The sequence below is a fragment of the Ranitomeya imitator genome, chromosome 4 (genome assembly GCF_032444005.1).
Source record: "Ranitomeya imitator isolate aRanImi1 chromosome 4, aRanImi1.pri, whole genome shotgun sequence".
NCBI classification, from domain to species: domain Eukaryota; kingdom Metazoa; phylum Chordata; class Amphibia; order Anura; family Dendrobatidae; genus Ranitomeya; species Ranitomeya imitator.
The window spans coordinates 53,476,126-53,495,419 of record NC_091285.1 but is presented as its reverse complement, the minus strand read 5'-3'; the positions used below and the strand labels follow the sequence as shown (position 1 = coordinate 53,495,419).

Below are 19,294 nucleotides of genomic sequence, written 5' to 3'. Positions count from 1 at the left end.
AAAACATCAGATATGAAAGATACAAGTTCAGGATTGCTAAGCAGCTTCCAGAAGAATCCATAGACACCTATGTCACCCGGCTAAAAGAACTAGCACATGGGTGTGCATTTACTGACGTAGATGATGAAATCCTAACTCAAGTAATTGTCACCTGCTCGTCTAATACCATAAGGCGTAAAGCTCTGCAGCAGGATCTCTCTCTGCATGATTTACTCAAGATGGCCCGTGCTATAGAGATAGCAGATCATCAGGCAAGTGCAATGGAGAGTGGGGATAATTTACATGTGCATAATCTCAAACATAACAGTGCACAAGGCAAGCAGGCCCCGCAACAGAAGAAATGTTATAGATGTGGACAAGATTTCCCTCACCACATGAACAAATGTCCAGCTATAGGACAAACTTGCAGTAAATGTGGAAAAGGCAACCATTTTGCAGTCGTCTGCAAATCAGCGCCCAACAAGTCTCCTCTGTCAATTACAAAGCCTGCAAATATAAAAATGGTAAATCAGGATATAGAAGAAATGTCTGTGGCTGAGAACTATGTGTTCACGACGTCTGCCACTGGCTCAGTGCAGTCTCCATGTATTACACTCACCATCTGCAACACGGATATCACCTTTACAATAGATACAGGAGCTTCGGTGGATATCATAGACAGCAATACTTATGAACAATTGAAAACAAAGCCAGTCTTACAGCAAGTGCATACTAAAATCTTCCCATATGGATCTAAAACTCCTCTAGTTACAATGGGACAATTTGATGCTGAACTTAGCTATAAAGAAAATAGGCAGAAAACCACTTTTCACACATTACAAGGATCAGGAGGCTGTCTTCTCAGCTATCACACTGCCTTGAAGCTAGGACTCATCCAGATTGTTCATACCATAACCGACCCTGCGGACCTGGATGTACAAGCCATGGTGAATAGTTTTCCCTCCCTATTTAGTGGATTAGGAAAATTAAAGGACTCTCAAGTGCATCTTCATGTGGATGACAGTGTCCGTCCAGTAGCCCAGGCTCACAGGCGTATTCCATTTCACCTGAGAAAGAAGGTAGAAAAGGAACTCCAATTGCTCATGGATGATGATGTCATTGAAACAGTTTCTGGTCCCACTCCGTGGGTCTCTCCACTTGTGGTAGTTCCAAAACCAAAGACTCCAGAGCAGGTAAGACTGTGTGTTGACATGCGCCTGCCCAACACTGCTATTCAAAGGGAAAGACACATCTCACCCACAATTGATGACATTATTAATTTATTAAATGGAGCAACTATTTTTTCAAAGCTTGACCTCAATAAGGGCTATCATCAATTAGAATTGAGTCCAGAATCCAGATACTTAACAACATTTTCCACCCATGTGGGTCTCAGAAGATACAAAAGATTGACGTTTGGGGTCTGCTCAGCAGCAGAAATTTTTCAAGATACGATAAGGAGCGTCATTCAACATATTCCAAATGCCTTTAATTACAGTGATGACATACTGGTTTTTGGCAAAACTCAAGCTGAACATAATCGTGCTCTATAAGCTATCTTTGAATGTCTGCTCTCTGCTGGACTCACTTTAAACAAAGAAAAATGCGAATTTGATAAAAATTAATTGGAGTTCTATGGTCACATTTTCTCGGCGGAAGGAGTACGACCTGATCCCAAGAAAGTGGAATCCATCAGAGCAGCTTCAATTCCACAGGATGCCAGTGAAGTGCGCTCTTTTCTTGGAATGGCAAGTTACTGTGCTAGATATATTCCAAATTTTTCGACAATCAGCACTCCATTAAGGGAACTTACGAAACAAAATTGCGTTTTTCAATGGTCCCAAGACTGTCAGGCCTCTTTTGAAACAATCAAAAAGGAACTCTGCTCAACAACCACCATGGCCTATTTTGATCCAGCTCTTCGAACCGAACTGATTGTGGATGCTAGTCCCGTGGGACTGGGTGCAATTTTAGCACAATACAAGGATGACAATCAAAGTCCCCACATCATTTCTTATGCAAGTAAAAGCTTAACAAGCACTGAAAGAAAGTATTCACAACCTGAAAAAGAAAGCTTGGCAGTCGTCTGGGGATGTGAACACTTTCACTTATTTCTCTATGGCGCTCCCTTCACCATTGTCACAGATCATCAAGCTCTCCTTACAATTTTTGGAAATCCCCGAGCTAAAATGCCAGCACGGATTGAACGATGGGGTCTACGTCTACAGGACTATAATTACAAAATTGTTCACAAACCTGGAAAATACAGCAATCCGGCTGATTATCTCTCAAGACATCCCACGAATGATGATTTACCTGTGCATTCCTCCATTGAAGAATACATCCACTTTGTTGCAGCTCACGCCGTGCCAAAAGCACTTTCTGTTGATCAGTTTGTGAATACGACAACAAGTGACAAGACACTCTGTGCCTTAATACAAATTATTCAAAATAGAAGGTGGCATGAAATTCAAAAGAAAAAAATTTCCTGAAGATGGGATTGATCTGAAAGAGTTAAAACTATTTTCAAATGTACGTGAGGAATTATCAGTCACTGAAGATCAACTCATCCTTCGTGGTACCAAACTGGTTGTACCTAAGGCCTTGCGCAACCTAGTCATACAGATAGCACACGAAGGTCATCTAGGAATTGTTGGCACAAAAAAGTTACTCAGAGAAAAAGTGTGGTTCCCAAATATGGATAAATTGGTGGAAGAGAAGACTGGACATTGCTCCACTTGTCAATTAATTACTCCATCATCAACTCTAGAGCCATTACAAATGTCTCCGTTACCCACTGCTGTATGGGAGGAAGTGGCAGTCGAGATATATGGACCATTACCAAATGGCCAATACATTCTAGTAACAATTGATGAATATTCTAGATACCCTGTCATTTCATTCATCTGTTCAACGTCTGCTAATAGTGTCATACCAGAACTGGACGACATATTCTCTGCATATGGCATTCCAAGAGTGGTCAAAACAGATAATGGACCTCCATTCAATGGACATGTGTTTGCACAGTTTTCTGAATACTTGGGGTTCGGCCACAGAAAAATCACACCTTGCTGGGCGCAAGCTAATGAAATCATAGAACGTTTCATGCGCACCATGGGGAAACGAATCAAGGCAGCTAGCCTGGAGCACACCCCACTTAAACAGTCACTATACAAATTCCTGCGCAATTACCGCAACACGCCACATTCCACCACTAATGCTGCGCCATCTCATCTAATGTTCAGCAGAACTCTTCGTACACGGATCCCTGATGTGACCAGTCATCCCTTACCAAATGACTCTTCAGTGCGATCAGCGTATTTCTTTAACAAGCAAGCCATGAAACATTATGCAGACAGAAGGCGACGGGCACAGCCATGTGCCATCAAAAGAGGTGATATGGTTGTTGTGCGTCAAAAATCAACCAACAAAACCTCACCTGTATATAGTCCTGCAAAATATAATGTTACTGAGAGAAAAGGCAGTATGGTCACGGCTGAGCGAGACGGACACTCCATCACTCGAAATTCCTCACATTTTAAAATCATACCGCAGAACAATGATAATGAACTCCCACCAGTGGAAGATTTGATACCCGACGGTGGAGAGGACCAACAAGAGGTGACTGATCCGTCAGCACTGGACACCCCCAATGAACCCAGACATTACCCTACACGGGAAAGAAGGGCTCCATCGAGACTTATTGAAGAGATCTAGTTTAAAAAAAAAAGGGGAATAAGACAATACAGACATATGGTTTTTCTTGGACATTTTTGTGTTGTTACATTGTCAATATTTGTTTTAGGTTGTTAATATATGTATATATAAAAAAAAAAAAAAAAGGGGGATGATGTAATGTATAAGAATTAGATCTGTCTCTTTAAGAAAGCGAGGGCGGGAGTTGAGAGTAGTTTCAGTTTCAGTTCTGGCCTGAGGAGGAAAATGTTATGCTGCTGTTATGCTGTGTGCTGGAGGAAATGAGAAGAATAAACTACAGTTAAAGCTTACTCTCTCTTAAATTCCTTACACCGTGTGGACATTACAGATAGGTGTCATAATTGACGCCTCTCCATTATTAATCTGGCTTAATGTCACCTTACAATAGCAAGGTGACATTAACCCTTCATTACCCCATATCCCACCGCTACACGGGAGTGGGAAGAGAGTGGCCAAGTGCCAGAATAGGTGCATCTTCCAGATGTGCCTTTTCTGGGGTGGCTGGGGGCAGGTGTTTTTAGCCAGGGGGGGCCAATAACCATGGACCCTCTCCAGGCTATTAATATCTGCCCTCAGTCACTGGCTTTACTACTCTGGCGGAGAAAATTGCGAGGGAGCCCACACCAATTTTTTTCCACCATTTAAACCTTTAACCCCTTAATGACAGCCAATACGTCTTTTAACTGACCTGAGATATAAGAGAATAGCCTCCCCATACAGGTGACAATCCAGCAGCTGTCGGCTGGACACTATAGCTGACAACTTGCTGTATCAGCCACAATCAGTGTTTGCACCATCCAAATCTGTTTAACCCCTTAGGTGCTGCTGTCAGTAGTGATTACATCATTATAAATGGTTAACAGAATGTGGGGGCTTCCTCTTTATCCCAATTGGTGCCCTCAGATCATGATTTTTTGGTCCTGATGTTTGCCATGGCAATTCACGAGCAAATAGTGGCCTTAGAGTCTGTCGGCTGTAGTATTCTGTTTAGAAGTTAGAGGCATTTAGGTGGTAAATATACACATTTTCATTTCTGTCATGGCACTTTGCATTAATTCCTGAAAAGCACCTGAAGGGTTAATAAACTACCTGACAGCAATTTTCAATATGCCAGGGGGTGCTGTTTTTAAAATGGTATCACTTTTGGGGGTTTCCCAATATATGGGACCCCTAAAGGCACTTCAAATATGGATAAGTCCTAAAAAAAATAATTCTGTAAATTTCCTTGAAAAAATGAAAAATTACTGCTACATTTTTAAACCTCCTAAAATGCTAACAAAATAAAACAACATTTTACAAATGGTGCTGATGTAAAGCAGACATGAGGGAAATGTTATTTATTAATATTTTGCTGTGGTATGGCCATCTGGATTAAAGGAATAAGCATTCAAAGTTTGAAAATTGCTATTTTTTTAATTTTTTCACAAATTTCTGATATTTTTTAATAAATAAACACAAAACATATCGACCTAAATTTACCATTATCATAAAGTATAATGTTTCCTGAAAAAAACAATCTCAAAATCACTGGGATTTGTTGAAGCGTTGCAGAGTTATTACTACATAAAGTGACACTGGTCAGATTTCAAAAATTTGGCTCTGTCACTAAGGGGTTAATTTAATAGCTAGAGCGCCCAAATTTTGCACATACACACTACTAACATTAGTAGTGTGGAATATGCAAAAAAAAATGGGGATATGAGATGGTTTACTGTATGTAACCATGTCTCATATCATGCAGGGTTTAGGAAGGAGATAGCAAAAGCTGGTAATTGAATTACTGGCTTTTAAGCTATCTCGCGCTGAATGAAATATTAATATATATAAATATGTGTCTCACTGACATATATATATATATACCTATTCTATGTGTAGACATTTATTCTACCTATTCTATTGTAAGCTGTCAGTGTGATTTTACTGTACACCGCACTGAATTGCCGGCTTTTCTCTCTAACAGCGCTGCGTATATCTCGCAAGTCACACTGCTGGTCCGTGTGTAATCCGTATTTTTCTCGCCCCCATAGACTTTCATCGGCGTATTTTTTGCGCAATACGGTGACAAACGCAGCTTGCTGCGATTTTCTACGGCCGTAGAAGACCGTATAATATGGATCAGTAAAATACGGCAGATAGGAGCAGGGGCATAGAGAAACATTGTACCATATGCAATCCGTATTTTCAGCACCCCTCTTACGTCCGTAAAACACGGTAGTGTGACGCCGGCCTTAATGTTTAGTAGGGGATCAAATACTTAGTTCTCTCTGCAAAATGCAAATAAATTTATATAATTTATACAATGTGATTTTCTGGATTTCATTTTTGATATTCTATCTCTCAATGTTAAAAATAACCTTCCCTTAAAATTATAGACTGTTCATGTCTTTGTTAGTAGGCAAACTTACAAAATCAGCAAAGGATCAAATACTTATTTCCCCCAGTGTATATTTTTTGAGGATTATAAATAATGTTTGATCATTTTATTGGTTTGTTTGTGTCCTTTCTAGATTCAGAGTTACTCATATCGGAAAGAAATCGAGTCTTCAAGGGGCTCATGATGACCAAAACATCTCCAGCGATCCCATTTCTTTTGACAAAGATGCAGATGGCCAGCCGGAAACCAAAACGAAAAATGGAATCAAACTACAACAAGCTTTTGAGACACAAGGGCTCTCACAAAATGGACCAGAATCAGTGGGCTTGGCAAAGTCTGAGGTCAAGGATGCGGTGATCAACATCAATGGACATGACCATCTAGAGGAGATGGCTGATAGAAGTGTATCCAAGAGCAAAGGAGCCAAAGACAGGAGGAGTAGTGCTCCGGAGCAGACAACTGCACAACGGGAAAGGATGGGCATGCTTCAGTTAAGAGGTCAAGGCCAGAAAAAAGGAGCAAGTGGAGAAAATTCGGAAACACAGGTAGTGTGTCATAATGCTGTTTTTAGACAGGGATGGGCAATTCATTTTCAGCAGGGGCCACATGAGAGACGGCGACTGTTATGGAAGGACGAACCAATAGGCTGAAATGAATTGTGATCAATATTAATATTAACATATTAATTATAATTATCATTAATATTATTTGTATCCCTAAATATTGAGCAGAATTTAGCATGCTGACCCCCCCCCGTAAACTGTATGAGTCTGTACACAGCCCCCACATACAGTATGAGCCCTCGCACAGCCCCCTATGAACGGTATGAACATCCCTCATATACAGCATGAGCCCTCACACAGCCCCCTATAAGGATAAAGTCCACACACAGCCCTTCCTATATATATCATAAGTCCCCGCATAGACCCCTATACACAGAATGAGCCCACACACAGTCCCTTGTATACAGTATCAGCCCCCACGTAGCCACTGCTATTTGCATCCTGAAGATGTAGATAGCAGTGAAATTGGGACAACAGGCATGGTGGGGCCCGTAGGCTAGTGTTTTCAGCCCTCTGAGATTCCATCAGCGAGCTCATTTTGATGGTCTGACTGGAGAGCTTGTAACTCTTTTGTGTGTCTTTTGCTGAGCTCCTCTCAGCTGATTTATAACCATAAACCACATAAAAGTAGAATGTGCAGGGAAACAAATAGCCTGAAAGAGCAAAATATTGCAACATTTTTAGTGAAACCCAACTTGCAAAAAATTTTAGTCCAAAATATATGCACTTAAGTAAAATAAATCAAGAAGTAAATATAGAATTGCACCTAAAATATTGCAGAATAGAAATGACTGATTTTTATGTGCTAAAGATGTGCAAAGGTAGATAGATAATACATAAATATCTGTGAGATATATAATTAGTGCTGCGTGTGTCGGTTACTGTACATGATTTAATCTGATAAATAAGTGAATTTAAATGATTATTGGGATCTCCCCATTTTTTGGTAACCAGCAAAGGTAAAGCAGACAGCTGTGAGCTGATATTATCAAGCTGGGAAGGTCCCTGATTATTGGGCCCTTCCCAGTTTAAAAATTCCAGCCCACAGCCGCCTCAGAAGTGGCAAATCACATATCTATCTGTACGAGTGTTTACATGGACTTTTATTGGCCCATGTCATCTATGCTGCCGGAAAAAACAAGTCTGTCTATGTGTGGACCACACACACGGTACGTGTGAAAACACGACATGTGCACAGCCCCATTAGTTACAATGGGTATGTGTGAATTTGTGTCTCTGGTACATGTAAAGCAGATGCCATACATACTGGAGACAGGTACATTATTATTATCATACATTTTTATAGTGCCATTTATTCCATGGCGCTTTACATGTGAAAAAAGGGGCAAATATAGACAAATACATTAAACATCAGCAAAAAACAAGGCACACAGGTATATAAGGAGGGAGGACCCTGCCCGTGAGGGCTCACAGCCTGCAGAGGATGGGTGAGGATACATTAGGAGAGGGTAGAGCTGGTTGTGTGGTGGTTCAGTAGGTTGAGGATCACTGCAGGTTGTAGGCTTGTTGGAAGAGGTGAGTCTTCAGGTTCTTTTGGAGGTTTCTATGGTAGGTGAGAGTCTGATGTGTTGGGGTAGAGAGTTCCAGAGTATGGGGGAAGAACAGGAGAAGTCTTGGATGCGGTTGTGGGAAGAAGGGATGAGAGGGGAGTAGAGAAGGAGATCTTGAGAGGATCGGAGGTTGCGTGTAGGTAAGACCATGTCACAGATGTATGGAGGAGACAGGTTGTGGATGGCTTTGTATGCCATTGTAATATTGTAACCTGTCAAAGAGGGAGCAGGAGGAGAGGTGGGAGGACAGTTCAAGATGGACATCTTGTTCCAGTAATTTTGAGGCATGAGGGAGAAGAGATATCTGGCGATAGCTAGACACAGAGGATGGGCCGAGGGAGGGTTTTTTGAGGATGGGTGTGATCTTGGCATGTTTGAAGGCTGAGGGGAAGACACCTGTTGTGAGTGAGAGCTTGAAGAGGTGTGTTAGGGTTGGGATGAAGACCGTGAGAAGGTTAGGGATGAGGTGGGACGGGAGCGGGTCAAGCGTGCAGGTGGTGAGGTGTGATCTTGCAAAAAGCAATAGTGCAGACTAATCTGCACCATATGACACCCTCTGGGGAAACAGATACTATCAGCTATGGAGAGTTACCATTATTAAAACTTAACCTTTAATGAGGATAGCCTAAAATATAAGAACCCAACGAACAAACACATATACATATATATATATACATAAAGTGCCCAAAATAACCAGTGCTCAAAATATAAAAGAATGGAACGGTCTCACCATTCAGAACGGACACTTAGATCTTTCTCAGCCAATGGGGCTATGATGAGTAACAGTCCAGGGGAGAAAAGCAACGGGCTAGGGCATAAGTCCTGTCTACCCTGTAAACCCTGTGTAGCTCCTGTCCTAACAAGGACAGGCCCCAAGTGGACCCTGCTATGGACAACCACCAGATAAATGGGTGTAGGTAAATGGATTTCCTCTTCTCCCTACGTGTTTCATCACCAATGTAGGAGACTCATCAGGGGAGTTTGAAAAAATATATGTGCCACAAGGCACAAGAGTCCAAGCAAAAGACAAAAAAAGAGAGAGTCCGTGTATCAAAATGGGTCCCGCAGTGGCTGGGTACCCATCAGCAAGGTATGGCTGTCTGTGTTTGCAGTGTCTGCAAACACAGACAGCCATACCTTGCAAACACAGACAGCCATACCTTGCTGATGGGTACCCAGCCACTGCGGGACCCATTTTGATACACGGACTCTCTCTTTTTTTGTCTTTTGCTTGGACTCTTGTGCCTTGTGGCACATATATTTTTTCAAACTCCCCTGATGAGTCTCCTACATTGGTGATGAAACGCGTAGGCAGAAGAGGAAATCCATTTACCTACACCCATTCATCTGGTGGTTGTCCATAGCAGGGTCCACTTGGGGCCTGTCCTTGTTAGGACAGGAGCTACACAGGGTTTACAGGGTAGACAGGACTTATGCCCTAGCCCGTTGCTTTTCTCCCCTGGACTGTTACTCATCATAGCCCAATTGGCTGAGAAAGATCTAAGTGTCCCTTCTGAATGGTGAGACCGTTCCATTCTTTTATATTTTGAGCACTGGTTATTTTGGGCACTTTTTGTATATATATATGTATATGTGTTTGTTCGTTGGGTTCTTATATTTTAGGCTATCCTCATTAAAGGTTAAGTTTTAATAATGGTAACTCTCCATAGCTGATAGTAGAGGTGTGATCTTGACAGGAGGGTGGAGAGCTCGTCTCCTGCCATGGTGGAGAAGCTGGTTTTGGAGGAACAGGGATGAGCAGCTAAGAAGGGCATTGGGTGCTGTGGGCCAAAGCTTTCTCTGATTGTATCGATCTCCTGTTTAAAGAAAGAGGCAAAGTCTTCAGCAGAAATGAGAGGGGAGGGAGGGGGTGCGTGGGGACGGAGTAGAGAATTGAAAGTGTAGAAAAGCTGTTTAGGGTTGTGAGACAGGGAGGATATGAGAGATAGAAGTTTTGTTTTGCGGCAGTGAGACTTGAATGCTGGCGAGGGACTGCTTGTATGCAGTGAAGTGGTCGGCAGAGCGGGATTGCTTCCATCTCTGCTCAGCGATCCTGGAAGCCCGTCTCAGTTCTTTGGTCAGGCTGGACAGCAAGGGCTGCCTTTTGAGTGTATGAGTTTTGCTATGCATGAGGGGGCGGCCGAATCAATTGTTGCTGTTATTGTGGTATTATAAAAAGTGGCAGCAGCATCTGTGTCATGAAGGGAGGCTATGTCTGTACATGTACATGTGAAGGAGGTGTTACACAGTAAAGTGAAATGTGATTATCTTCAGAAATGTATTTCTACAGGGGCCTGATTGACCAGCTCTGTATGGTAAGACCACCCAATATTATTATAGCTAATTCCAGAGCTTACTTTCCTGCAGCTAAATTTATTCCTGTGGACATACAGGACACAGAAAAACTCAACTGACTTGTTACCAGCAGAATTGGTCGGTTCTGGTTTGTCATTGTCAAACATTTGAATGGAGCTCTGATGCCCGATGTGACTCCATATAGCCCGGTGGTCCATTCTTCAGGTCCTCTTTGGTGGTGCCACCTTTCTTGAATGTGTAATATAAACTGCTGAATGAAAGAGCTGCAATGTTCTGGGATTTGGCCAAAACACTTAGCTCACTGCGTTGTATCTTCAGATACTAATGGCTTTTAATGGCTTTCCAAACACTCAGAGGAGAACCGGAGAAAGCAGATAGCGATTACCATTTTCGGTGACCTTTTGCAGACATTGCAGGCTTTAGCTTTGAGCTTTGGTGATTTTTTTGGCCGAGTTATTACTAAACAATCTTTTGGACAAGTATTTTATCCAAAAATAACTGTCGTTAAAAAAAAATATATTGCTCAGGAGGACAAATGATTGATTAAAAATAAAGAAATGTAAGCAGTAGATGCACACGTGGATACTTTTTATCTAATTAGGGACACTTTCCACGTAAAATTTAGAAAATATATTTACATTGTAGGGCAAAATTTATTAGAAAAACGGTTGTGATACACAACAAGCTGATGTTTCATCTCTCCTTACTGCCATAGGGTGGTGTGTTCTTCTATACTAAGTCTCTTAGACTTGTCAAGGGGACCAAATAATCATGATAAACTTCATTATGCCAGATCACATGTACTGTTTGCATATTTAGCAGTAGAGATGTATGGCAACTACATTTATATATAACCATAATTTCATTTTTGCCTTGGTTCCTCTCACTGGTCTGAACCATTGGAAAACCATGTCCTCAACCCATCTCTAACTCTTCCTATCTCGTGAAAATATCAGTCTCTTTCAGACTCTTAGGAAGTAATCCTGATTGGCCTTAGCCCAGATTCACATGGACCTTTTAGGCTATTGAGTTCTGGTCAAAAGACCCATGGACCAGATGGACAGCGTGGTCTGTATTGAGACCATGGATGTTGGACGTGTGAAACTGGTCTTACTTTTGTTTTATCATCTCACCTCCTTGAATCCTGGATGATATTATAGAGCTGTAGCTCTCAGATCTGTCAGCTTCTCTTCTCGACTTTCCAGCAATGCTCCAGAACTCTGACGGTGGCTCCAATCTAAATTCTTGAAACACGTATTCAGATATTCCCAAGATGTAGCTGATGACTTGAGTCCAAAATATGAAAGTTGGACTGCATTTATTCTCCTTTCCAGCATTATCCATCTTTCGAGCTATATGCAGTAGGCTTGATTTTAATCATTCTGGAAAAAAAGGGGAAGAATTATAGGTGGCAATTGCGCCAATGCTTTGGTGGCTGACAACATCCATATGCCCTTTTGCCATAAAATAAAACGCCAGTAGTTTATAGATGGCAGATGGGGACTCAGTTGCAAAGTTTGCAGGAGGGCCGTCACCTACTCTCCTCTGAGGGCTATACACCAGCTGCTCTATTGAATAAATTGTAGACTTTGGAGGGTCACATTGTAGAACACAAATGGATTTGTCACCAGCTGAACATTAATATCATGAAATAACCATTATCATTTTGTTTGTTCCACAGGCAAACAAAGACAACTCCTCGTGGGAGCAATGATGTGTAAGTTACTGGGGAGATATATTTGGGGATAGTGCGATTTTGGAAGCTATCAGTGTCTTATGATTCAGCACATTGAAGATAAGTCCAGAGATCCTATTTATTCCTTCCTCTACATCACATTATATTCAGATTTTGCTGTTGACTGACATTTGCTCCATCCAACTATATGGAAATTTGAGAATATTAATTTAGAGCTGCCGGTCTGACACTTTGCCCAGTCTATGTGGACTTGGTTGCAATAGTGACATCATGATTACCGCTGCAGCCAATCACTGGGTTCAGTAGTCATGGCTACGTAGAGGGCACGAGTTCATTGAGCTCAATGATTGGATTAATCACTCAACGTGCCGTAGTGGTGGCATCACCACTGTAGCCATATAAGTTATCCCTTTGGATGACAATATAATTACACCAATATATTCATTCCATCATGGGACCAAAAAAGTAAGAATACGTACTCATTTAAAGGGATTATCTGTTTTCGGAAATGCCTACTTCTTAGAAGTGTCCCTTCCCAAGAAGCTGATCACAAGTGTTCCAACTGAAGGGAACCTGACGGTTACATTTATTGTAAACAAGGTAGTAATAATTTGGATTTCCTGCAATGTCACCATTTATATTTCAGAAACTTTAACCCATACCAAGCCATGAATATGCTTTGGTAGCCCTTTAAGAGATCAATCAGTTGATCCCTTTATGACCCCAATGTACTGCTCCAGTAGCGAGAAATCATGTTTGAATGTTGTGTCTGGAAGTGCATTGGGGCATCGCGATGCACTTCTAGCTGCTCAGCCTCACGCTATATTTCCTACCTAACAGCATCCTCCCGTGGCTAAGTGACAGGTCTGTCGCCATCTGTGACCATGCACCAGGGCAAACGACCTGTCAATCAATCAGTGGAAAGTACCACTAGGTAGGAAGGAGATTCAGTGTGAGGCCGGGGTCGCACTTGCGAGTGTGATGCGAGAAACTCGCATCAATACCCGGCACTGCCACTGCCACTCAGGACCGGAGCATGTGGCTGCATGTGTTTCTACGCAACTGAATGCTCCGCTCCCGAGTGCCAGCGGCAGTGTCAGGTATTGAGGTGAGAGACTAATGTGAGTTTCTCGCATCACACTTGCAAGTGTGATTCTGGCCTGAGAAGCTGGAAGTGCACCGTCACACCCTAATGCACTTCCAGACACTACAGTGGGGCAAAAAAGTATTTAGTCAGTCAGCAATAGTGCAAGTTCCACCACTTAAGAAGATGAGAGGCGTCTGTAATTTACATCATAGGTAGACCTCAACTATGGGAGACAAACTGAGAAAAAAAAAATCCAGAAAATCACATTGTCTGTTTTTTTTAACATTTTATTTGCATATTATGGTGGAAAATAAGTATTTGGTGAGAAACAAACAATCAAGATTTCAGGCTCTCACAGACCTGTAACTTCTTCTTTAAGAGTCTCCTCTTTCCTCCACTCATTACCTGTAGTAATGGCACCTGTTTAAACTTATCAGTATAAAAAGACACCTGTGCACACCCTCAAACAGTCTGACTCCAAACTCCACTATGGTGAAGACCAAAGAGCTGTCAAAGGACACCAGAAACAAAATTGTAGCCCTGCACCAGGCTGGGAAGACTGAATCTGCAATAGCCAACCAGCTTGGAGTGAAAAAATCAACAGTGGGAGCAATAATTAGAAAATGGAAGACATACAAGACCACTGATAATCTCCCTCGATCTGGGGCTCCACGCAAAATCCCACCCCGTGGGGTCAGAATGATCACAAGAACGGTGAGCAAAAATCCCAGAACCACGCGGGGGGACCTAATGAATGAACTGCAGAGAGCTGGGACCAATGTAACAAGGCCTACCATAAGTAACACACTACGCCACCATGGACTCAGATCCTGCAGTGCCAGACGTGTCCCACTGCTTAAGCCAGTACATGTCCGGGCCCGTCTGAAGTTTGCTAGAGAGCATTTGGATGATCCAGAGGAGTTTTGGAAGAATGTCCTATGGTCTGATGAAACCAAACTGGAACTGTTTGGTAGAAACACAACTTGTCGTGTTTGGAGGAAAAAGAATACTGAGTTGCATCCATCAAACACCATACCTACTGTAAAGCATGGTGGTGGAAACATCATGCTTTGGGGCTGTTTCTCTGCAAAGGGGCCAGGACGACTGATCCGGGTACATGAAAGAATGAATGGGGCCATGTATCGTGAGATTTTGAGTGCAAACCTCCTTCCATCAGCAAGGGCATTGAAGATGAAATGTGGCTGGGTCTTTCAACATGACAATGATCCAAAGCACACCGCCAGGGCAACGAAGGAGTGGCTTCGTAAGAAGCATTTCAAGGTCCTGGAGTGGCCTAGCCAGTCTCCAGATCTCAACCCTATAGAAAACCTTTGGAGGGAGTTGAAAGTCCGTGTTGCCAAGCGAAAAGCCAAAAACATCACTGCTCTAGAGGAGATCTGCATGGAGGAATGGGCCAACATACCAACAACAGTGTGTGGCAACCTTGTGAAGACTTACAGAAAACGTTTGACCTCTGTCATTGCCAACAAAGGATATATTACAAAGTATTGAGATGAAATTTTGTTTCTGACCAAATACTTATTTTCCACCATAATATGCAAATAAAATGTTAAAAAAACAGACAATGTGATTTTCTGGATTTTTTTTTCTCAGTTTGTCTCCCATAGTTGAGGTCTACCTATGATGTAAATTACAGACGCCTCTCATCTTTTTAAGTGGTGGAACTTGCACTATTGCTGACTGACTAAATACTTTTTTGCCCCACTGTACTTCAAAACACGATTTCTTTCTGCTGGAGCATCACTTTGGGATCATAAAGAGATCAACTGGCTTATCTTTTAAAAGGCTACGCAATCAAATTAATTGTTTGGGGGGAGGAGAGGTAAATTATTTTGACAGGTTCACTTTAAGTTTTGGGTTCATTCAAATCAATAAGTTATCTCGGTATCTTGCTTTTTTTTCATCCATTACGGATAATCAAATTCTGACAACTAGCCAAGGCATTGCAGGAGACATGATATACTGGATGAGATGAGGTGTATCACATTGCCCGATCCATAGTAGTAACTAAATTAAATGGAGATTACATTTACTGGCTTACTTGATCATGCCGGATCAGAGGAAAGTGAATTAATGTCTTACATGTTCTTTAAAAATGTAAGGTGACTATTTAAAAATCTGTAGACTTTCATTCTTTCTTGTGACCATCATGTGAAGACTGAGGTAAACTCGTAATTTCTATTTGTCCTTTTCTTTTTCACGTGCAGCATTTTTTTTTTTTTTCACCTAACGCCTGAGATGGCAGACACGTTAAATGACAGAGAAGAGACAAGGCCTTTTGTGTCTCCTGACGCATGAAGTAAAGAAAATGTACGTCACAGCCAGCAGGAACAATGCGGAAGCTTACATTGCAAAATGCAAGCCAGACTTTTATTTAAATTCTGCAAAAGGAAACACTATAGATATGTAAAGCCGCAGAGCTTTGTATTTTTTATTTTAAAGGGAACGATCACTATTTTTTGTGGTTGTACACCCCGATTATATATAGTGCTGTGTAATCCACTGTTGCTACTTATACCAAAACTAAGTATCTGTTTGTGCCATCAATACTCTTAATTACACAAGTCTTCTACTAGTGGCGCCATAGCGCTGAATTGTTGGCTTTAGCGAGGAGGTGACTGACGCAACAATCTGAAGACGTCCTTCCCCAATGATGTGTATTCACCTTAAAGGGGTTGTTCGATTTATTTATCCATTTGCATAAGCAAACTTTTCAATTTTTGGCTAATTTAGTGCCAAATTTTTGAAAGTCAGGCGACACCCCTTTAACAGATCACACCCTATTGAACAGACGACACCCCTTTACTAGCTCCTGACCAGACATGCCTGTGGAAATTGGGTACATCTGCATTTTATCAATGGAGGAGGCTGCTGGGGTACTTCAGGAGTATGTTTTTTGTAATGCCACCCAACAGACACTGGGGGGGCAGTACCCAATGCAATTAGCATTGGGAAATTAAAATGGCAGAACTATGATTCCAGCTGCAGAGCCAAGACTGACTCATGTAATGTAGGATTAGGATGTTACATTGTGACAACATGGGGTCGAATTATAATTTATTATGTACAGGGTAGGGACACTTTTATAATGTTATGTGGAGCATGAGAGCTGGAGGAAAATGGGTGAAAGGATTATTGTGTGTAGTATGGCGACTGTAGAATTGCAGAATAAAATGCTGTAATCTGCAGAAGAAACTTGCCGTATTAATTTTCCCTGCAGCGCCACCTTAGGTAAAATGAAGTATTACACAATTCTTATTTAAAGCACCACTCCAATATTTTTTTATTGCACTACTGGAGAGGTGTCACTAATGCAGGTCCCTGCCCCTAGTAAAGTACTACTGCATATATGGTTATTCATATAAAGACGTTAGGTAATTAGTAGTGATGAGCGAATATACTCGTTACTTGAGATTTCCTGAGCACGCTCGGGGGTCCTCCGAGTATTTGTTAGTGCTCGGAGATTTAGTTTTCTTCGCCTCAGCTGAATGATTTACAGCTACTAGACAGCTTGATTACATGTGGGGATTCCCTAGCAACCAGACAACCCCCACATGTACTTATACTGGCTAGCAGCTGTAAATCATTCAGCTGCGGCGATGAAAACTAAATCTCTGAGCACTAAAAATACTCGGAATACACCCGAGCGTGCTCGGGAAATCTCGACTAACGAGTATATTCGCTCATCACTAGTAATTAGGAAACATTTCAGAGAAGTCATTCCACGCATTAGTCTTCTATTCTTCTATGGCTCAGGAATGCAGGGGTCAGGGTAACGTTTTTCCTAGCTACAGTCGTGTGCTAATTATAAGGTTGTCTGCAGGCTGTTTGTCAATCTCAGCTTTATGTCCTTATGGCTCGAGCCAAAAATGGTGAAATTATTATTTTAAAGAAATGTTAAAAGATTCTTCCCTTGTCTTGTGTAAATATGTTATGCTATGGGGATTTTTATGCAATAGATGTCAAGTCAATTTATTGTCAGTATATACAAATCCCAGCAAGCGTGTAGCATTTTTTTTCAATAATGCGCAGTGGGTGGGTGAAATGCATGGAAATGTCAGGTTGTTGATTCAGCATTGATTAAACATTTACCATTAATCTCGTTGTGTCCATTTATCATTGTATTATAGCAACTGGTGATATTTGTATAAAATGAGAAGCCGCCATCAGGGTCAGACATGTAGTCGTAGCCCCCATGATGCTTCTTCTCCACTCCCCAGCTGCTGCTTTAGCGTTTTCTCCACTGATTTGTGTACTTTGCTGCCATCAATCATTGACCTCACCAGTGATTTCAGCATGCGCGGTGACCAGTAAGTAACTGTAGTGGCCATGTGGCTGTATGGGCATGTCATCACAAAATAAATGCTTATTTCTCAACTGTGGAGGGCAAGAAAAAGGGTCACATATTGGGGCATATTGGATTATTGTATACAGCTTAGCCACACTCCCATCTCCTCATGGTTGTTTTGTGTGCCCACAGAGAAATAGTACCTCTAGTGAAGCCCCTTAGTGTTCCCACATCCTATGTTATGGCCCCCACATCCCCATATTGTCCCTTCACACAGTATGATGTCCCCAAGATACTCCCACACAGTATGGTGTAACCACAGCCCCTTTCACAAAGAACGATGCCCACACCCCATGTACGCACCAGTATGGTGCTTCTCCACCCAAGGTAGACAACCATCAAGAAAGTACAGGCCAGTCCATAAAAATAGAGAACGGTTTGCTCTGTCCATAAAAAAAAATGTAAGGAGTCTGTGATTTTTTTTTTTTTTTTGATGATGAAAAAACTTTTACAGATTATTCTGATTGCAATTATAATTTTATAGATTACAGAGAACGCGGCTGCTGTCCAGAATTATGGGCTTAGACATAGATCACTTATAATGACTTGTTATAGTTTTCTAATGTCATCTATCCAGAACTTTTGACAAGTTGTCCATGAAACATAAAAAGTCAGGTTGGCAACCCTGACTCCAACCGAGTTGCAAATAAAAAGAAATACTCACCATGCCCTGTTCCTATCATGAATAGAACAAATCATGGCTCTGTGCGGAGAGTAGCCTGGCACAATGTACGATCGGGCCTCCTTGGTCAAGCATAGGTGAGAGGAGGAGGATGGAGAATAATGCTGCCTACTTCAACACTTCATTCAACTATGTCCGCCTCCTATAGACACAGATACAGTTAAGAAGGGGACATGCTGCCAACTGCCTGGGACATTGGGACAACTCACCAAATCTGGTACCATCCCAATGGATGGATGTGGTACACAATGCATGATAAATGGGGAATAATGGGGACCATTTAGGAGTGGTTAATAGGTGTGCACTTTTTAAGTCTTTTTTTATTTTAACACATTCCCTGCAGTTAGGATTATTTTAAAAATTTCCAGAAAACACCTATTAGAAGAAAATCATGACATGAAAGTTGGCTGAATTAGCTCATTTCATGTTGGGCTGACTAATGGGTATGAGGCTAACCAATCCTGCCCCAACGCCGGGTATTAAAGAAAAGAAGAATCAGTCCTTTTGCAGATCACCATAAGAAATTTCTCACGGTGAATTCACAAGTCTCAGTGCTGCACCGTGAGATTTTTTTCTCATTGTGCTAGTGGTGATCTCACCGAGGTCACCGCAGTTCATCAGCCCGGCTCACACTGAAGTGAGCTGGAAATACAGCCACAGTGACCTGTGGTAAACTCAATGTCACCGCTTGTCACTGACGCTGCACTCACATCACCTCATTCTACCGTGGTCTTCGGCCTGGATGGTCGCATCTTGGCACTGACCACATTGAAAACCAATTACAGCAGACATGGATTACAGTGTGGGACAGTATGTTGGATAGATGAGGGGTATGGTTGTTTTTTTATTTTTGTTTTTTTTACAGGAGACCAGTTTCAAAGGAATGAGCATTAGGTTGAGTATAATGATGTTGGCTATTTTTAAATAAATTTGTAAAATG

General features: G+C 41.8%; 1 protein-coding gene across 2 annotated transcripts in view; it reads left to right on the top strand.

The window, feature by feature from the left end:
* The window catches only part of RELL2 (RELT like 2), a 149,136-nt gene extending 131,714 nt beyond the window's left edge, over positions 1-17,422 (top strand). For both annotated transcript variants that reach the window (XM_069763638.1, XM_069763639.1), the window contains exons 6-8: positions 6,204-6,615; positions 12,202-12,237; positions 15,532-17,422. In XM_069763638.1, the coding sequence (XP_069619739.1) occupies positions 6,204-6,615; positions 12,202-12,234 (445 nt within the window). In that variant the 3' untranslated portion in view covers positions 12,235-12,237; positions 15,532-17,422. The remainder of the gene's footprint in view (positions 1-6,203; positions 6,616-12,201; positions 12,238-15,531) is intronic.
* Positions 17,423-19,294: the final 1,872 nt, after the last annotated feature.